The 5797-nt window shown below is 40.8% G+C and overlaps 1 protein-coding gene across 1 annotated transcript in view; it reads left to right on the top strand.

Moving 5' to 3' along the window:
• WASL (Wiskott-Aldrich syndrome like) overlaps positions 1–5797 on the top strand; it is a 75441-nt gene that overhangs the window by 61767 nt on the left and 7877 nt on the right. Inside the window, exons 7-8 of the mRNA XM_019543453.1 lie at positions 473–515; positions 927–1080. Of these exons, the coding sequence (XP_019398998.1) occupies positions 473–515; positions 927–1080 (197 nt within the window). The remainder of the gene's footprint in view (positions 1–472; positions 516–926; positions 1081–5797) is intronic.

Here is a 5797-nt window from a genome sequence, read left to right as displayed (position 1 = left end):
TCCCGAGGTCCCTTCCAGCCCTGATGTCTATGAAATCTATGAAATCCTGGTCTGGTGGCCTATAGCAGGCACCCACCATAACATCACCCTTGTTGCTCTCCTCTCTGGCCCTAACCCAGAGATTTTCAACCAGTCTATCTCCAGTTTTATACTAAAGCTCTGAGCAATCATACAGATCTTTTACATAAAATGCAACCCTCCCCCCCTCTTTCGTTTCTCCCCTGACTTGCATGTATCTTAGTATTTTAGCCACTAGGTCAGTGAAAGTAGGAGAGCACTGGTCATTTAACAAGACTCTGTGGGGAGGAAAGGAAATGTCATAGACTTGACAAAGTAGAGAGTTCAAGGACTTCAGGAGGTCCTGCTGTCTCAGCGGAATGTCAGCCTGGCATTGAACCCAGATTTTCTGGAATCCACAAAATCATCATGGTTTTGATGTGGACTGAAATTTTCTTTTTTTGTTCTCTTTCAGACACATTGGACATGTTGGTTGGGATCCAAACACAGGCTTTGATGTAAGTAACCTCTACGAATGGTTAAAGGATAGGTTTTTCATCCAAATTGTGTTAAGTATGTCAGATGCCAAAAATTCCACTGTGTTCCATCCAGTTGATGATCATTGTGATGTTGCAGAACTTTGGAAAAACTACTGAAACTATTAAAGATGGGGGTGATATTTGTAAAGGTTAGCTAATACTTTTGGGGGCTGAATAACTTATTTTCATTTCAGAAATGGTCAGTTCCTATGGAAGAATTTGGTCCAGAAATATGTGCTTTGTTTGAGTCTAATTAATTTTTATTCTGCTGGTTTTTTAACTACATGGAGTTTTTTGAGCAAAGTTTTCAAGTAAAAAATAAGAATCTTTCTTCAGATTTGAAAATGGTAGCCACACATAAGCTCTTGCATTAATATGTATGACTTGCAGGTAAACAACTTGGACCCAGAACTGAAAAAACTATTTGATCTGTGTGGAATTTCAGAGGCTCAACTAAAAGACAAAGAAACTTCAAAGGTCATATATGATTTCATTGAAAAAACAGGAGGAGTAGAAGCTGTTAAAAATGAGCTGCGGAGACAAGGTGAATTTCCATTTACTAATTCATTTAAGTGCTTAAGCTATTTTGGAGGGGTGTGTTTATTCTGTGTGTGTTAATGTTGGGATGAGAAGGAATTTTACTGATGCTGAGGTTCTATATTGTAATAGAAGTAGGCTTTAATGTAATAAGGCACTTCTATATAACATAAATTCACTATGTAAAAGTGTCTAATTTTTTCCCCGTGCATATAGTTCTAAAATATTTATCTTAATCAATGATATTGATTTGCATGTCAGATGTAATTTCTAGTAACATTTTCACTGACTGCAGAGGTATGCAATATATTCCATCTGTTTGCTTTTTTTAAATAGCATCCATTACATATTTTATTTATGGATCTTGAAAGATTATAAATTATCTTGATTCAGTAAATGGATTGCTGCTCTCAATCCAAAAAAAAATACATCGATGACACTTCAAATATAGAGGAGAAAAGTTTGAATGATTGTATATTCCAACAGTACTGTATAATATGCCTTCTAACAGCCAGAGGCATACAAAACTTTTATAAATATTTAAGAAGAGGTATTCTTTTAGCTGGAGTAGCAGAGCGATTTGTTATTGACCATAAGATCTTCTTCAAGTTTCCGTCTTTTCATTAAATTCTGTAATATAATTATTCTGCTGAAAATATACTGCTAAAATCAAAGGTACAAAAATTATCCAGGTCATTCCAGGGTATTAATACAGTTGGAACTGTAACAATTTCATGCTTCTTGGTAAATGATTTGGTGACCAAATGCCATAGGTGACCAAGTTACCATAGGTTCGGAGTACAGTAACTTGTAACCTTTGTTCTCTAGGTCCCCCACGTTGGAGTGGTATGTATGTGAACTGCCATTTAAGCATATATCACTAAATTATGTATGTTTCAACTGTGTGGCCCTTTTTAATGGATAAGAAACATTAGCCCCAAAATACTTACTCATAATTTATACTGTTTGTAATACTAAAAGATTTTTCAACATTGGTTTACCATCAAATTTGGCTCAATAGAACTTTGGTATCAAATAGCAGATCTGCAAATTTCAAAGAGTTTTTTTTACATAATCTCCTCAGTTTCATTGTTTTTAAATATAAAATGTATACAAAGTCCTTAGTTTGAAGCAAGTCATCATATAGTAACAATATTAGTCTTTTGAGGTTTCTTTTTTTACCCTTAATTACTAGTGTAAAATACTGGCTTTTCTGTGTCTATTAACTTAAAGTTTCAGCCCACTTTGCATGTGTGCAAATAAAAAAAATACTGCCTCTTGTTAGCATGCATGACAAACAAAATGAGGCTAATAGTCCTAAAGATTTAAATATCTGTTCCGTGTAGAGGTGCACCAATATTCTGTCTATGAATATATTGGTCACATATTGGATTGGCACCTATAAAAGAAAAGTATACATTATCAGCAATCAGCTTATTTTGGCCTATGTAGCTGATTAATATGACCGCTAAATGCTGCGTGTGTGTGCAGACGCAGCATGCACACAGCCAGGAATGCAGCCCAGCAGCTTGGAGAGTAGTGTCCATCCGGTAAGTCTGTGTGCGGGAAGGGGCAGAGGGAAGGAAAGGGGTATGGGTGGAGGGGGTAGATCAAGGACCCCACAGTGAGGGAGGGAGTAGGGCAGGCAGAGACACTACCAGGTCTGTGAATGCAATCTCGGGAATGGGATGAACCCATGAGGGGGGAGGGAAAGGAGGGGCGGCTCCCTGCCACTGCACGCAACCCTGGAGGAGGCACGGGGGACATGTGCCCCCCAGATTTGTGCATGGGGTGGAGATGGGCTACCCTCTCAGGGCCAGGTACTGTGCCAGCCTCTTCCTAGTGGAGGGGCTGGACCAGGGCTGTGCTCGGGTACTGGGAGGGGTGGCTACTGGGAATTTTGAGGTGGTTATAGCCCACCCTATAGCCACATCTCCCAGCACCACTGCCCACCCTGCCCCACTCCCACCCATTCAGAGCCCAGCCCCACCACTGGGAAGAGACCAGCACAGCCCCTGGCCCTGAGTCCACAGTGGACAGCCTGCCCTTGTCCCCTGGACAAGCCTCCCATGGGGCCATCCCACACAGATGTGGGGGGCACATGCCCTCAGTGCTTCTCCCCCCACCCCCATCATGCCACCCACGGATTCATGCAGCTCCCAGGGCCGCATTCACCACTCTGGCAGAGCAGCCCCTGCCCCACTTCCTCCTTCACCATGGGGGCCTCAATCTGCCCCCTCCCTCTCCCCCAACTCATCGTCCAGACACAGTTCTCCAAGCTGCCAGCTGCATTCCTGTAAATCAACTATCGGATGGGTATTAGCCAATATGGCTGGTAAATAATTGGCCATCGGTATCGGCCAAGAAAATCTTTATTGGTACACCCCTAGTTCCATACTTTTATCTAAAGCTACAAAATATATAATGTTTATTCGTGACTGCAGTTTGAAGTGCCTTTTGTGGGTTTTTCCTGAAACACAGCCTTTTTACAATTTTTCATTTGCTATGTTTATTGCAAGATTCTCTGTGCTTATAGAAAGTATTAGGCCTGACATGATGCTTGAAATAAGGCTTAAATTTATCTTAAAAGTCATTTTAAATGAGTTTTTCTTTGGACTATGACTGTTTTTTAGCAAAGCTGTCATTGCTCTTTACTCAACTTTAGCGAGCCTAGATTCATAGAATCTTTCAAATAGTCTTAAGTTTTTTTGGCTTGGAGTGTAGGAAGTAGCTTTTTCAGAGAATTCCAAAATATTTTGTTATTCTTTTTCTAGCGTGAAATAACTGTCTCATAGTTTTATGGTTGTGAAAATCCATAAAGCATTCAACTACTTTATTGGTCAAATGGAACCTTCATTTAGCACACTGCTTACTTTTCATGCAAATTAGTCATATATGGCCTATTAAACTATGTTTCTATGGCGATGAAAGTAGTTGTTCCACTATGTCTGAGATACGTCTTGAGGTTTTTGTTTTGTTTTTTTCCTGTCTAGATTTGCATCTAATTAATGCATATGGCATCTTTCCAAGTTAGAAACTTTATATTTGGTCAGGTAATCTGCAGCAAACTTCTGCAGATATGCAAACTTTGAATCATGGCTAAGTTACCTATTTTTTCCAGTAATCAGGAAAATTATGTAGAACTCTTTGTTATATTTTATTTTAAGCTATGTTATTGGGGTTTTTCCCAATTGCAGCCCAAAATGCATATTTATCAGTTGCATGTATTTCAGATTGACATATGTCCATCACAAAGTATAAGGAATGAAAGGGGAAGCAAGGGAGGAAGGATAGAAGTATGCAAAGAATAATAATGAACTACAACTACTTTAGTCTTTAGTAGCTATAGCGTTTTTAGAGTCTTCTCAACTTTGAATTAAACTTTTCAAAGCAGTTGTACCTGCAATACAATTCTCCCTTTGGATGCTGGAAGTGCCATATCACTGTACCAGGTTGGTGTTTGGAGTGGTTGATAGATTTGGCCTTCTCAGAGATGACCCTCCAGAAATTGTCTAGGATGCATCATGGGGAGATATCTATCATGCAGCCTGCTATATGGACAGCAACCAGCGTGCCATTGTATCTCATTGAGAAATAACTTTTTGTCCTCTACCTTATCATTGACCACGTTACTGAAAGTGGCTAGAACTACCCTCTTGCAAAAAGAGTGGGAGAAACTAGGCAACAAAGCTGTTGAATGCAGCTAGCGACACATTACTCACAGTGAGGAGTTAGCATCTGATTCCAGTTACAAATGGCACACATGGCAGAGCCTGAACAATTTGAGAGCAGGTCTTGGTAAATGCAACTTGCTCATGAAATCATGCAGCCTCTACACAACCGACCAGTGTGTTTGTCAGGAGAAGTAAACCATAGACCACCTCCTGAGATGTCCTGTAGCACCACAGGGCACCCCACAAGGTTTGGCAACACCAGCACCAGAAGCACTGACCTGTGCAAAATATTGGGAGCGGGCCATATAGAAAGGTTGGACTGGAGATACAGTGAAGAAGATTGTGCCTGTAGAGAGATTTATATGGAACTCTTACTGACAGGCAAATGCGTTCGGTGATACATTGGCCACCTGTACCCAAAGAGGGCAACTGCAGTCTGTTCAGTTGAGCATCACCCAGAATCATGATTCTCAGATCCACTGAGATCCTGTGGAAAATTTAGCCAAAAAAAGTTCACCTATTTCCTTGTAAAGTTGTATTGACGACTTAAATGCTTTCCTATACAAAACATATAGTGTTTATTTGGGGACATTTCTACCCTAGGACAATAAAAGCTACTCATTAAGACCCCAGTTAATAGGGAGCATGTGAAGCTTTGGTCGCTGATTTGATTCAGAGAAGATTTGGTCCAATTCAGAGGACAGATCACCAAATCTGAACTGAATTGGGAGATCAAAAAACCCCTCCAAATAGATTTGGAAGGCAGTCTTTCAGAGGAACAGAAACTGAGGAGAGGGAGGTGAAGCGGGGGGAAAGGCTGACATCTGTAGCTGGCCAGTGATTGTGATCTATTCCTGAGTCCCCTTCCAGTTACAGTGCTCTGGGGGAGAGATGTAGAAACAGCACATAAGCCTCTGTCTGCAGCCTTTCCGTCCCTTTTGTGAGCTGTTGCTGTCTGAGCACGAGGAAGGCCCGTCTTACAGGCTACCATCCCTGCTGGTTTCATCCCGCTGCAGCTTAACACACACACACACACACACACACACACAC

The sequence above is a fragment of the Crocodylus porosus genome, unplaced genomic scaffold (genome assembly GCF_001723895.1).
Source record: "Crocodylus porosus isolate Cpor-Errol unplaced genomic scaffold, CroPor_comp1, whole genome shotgun sequence".
In the NCBI taxonomy this organism is placed as follows: domain Eukaryota; kingdom Metazoa; phylum Chordata; order Crocodylia; family Crocodylidae; genus Crocodylus; species Crocodylus porosus.
This window is presented reverse-complemented; position numbering and strand designations above follow the sequence as displayed.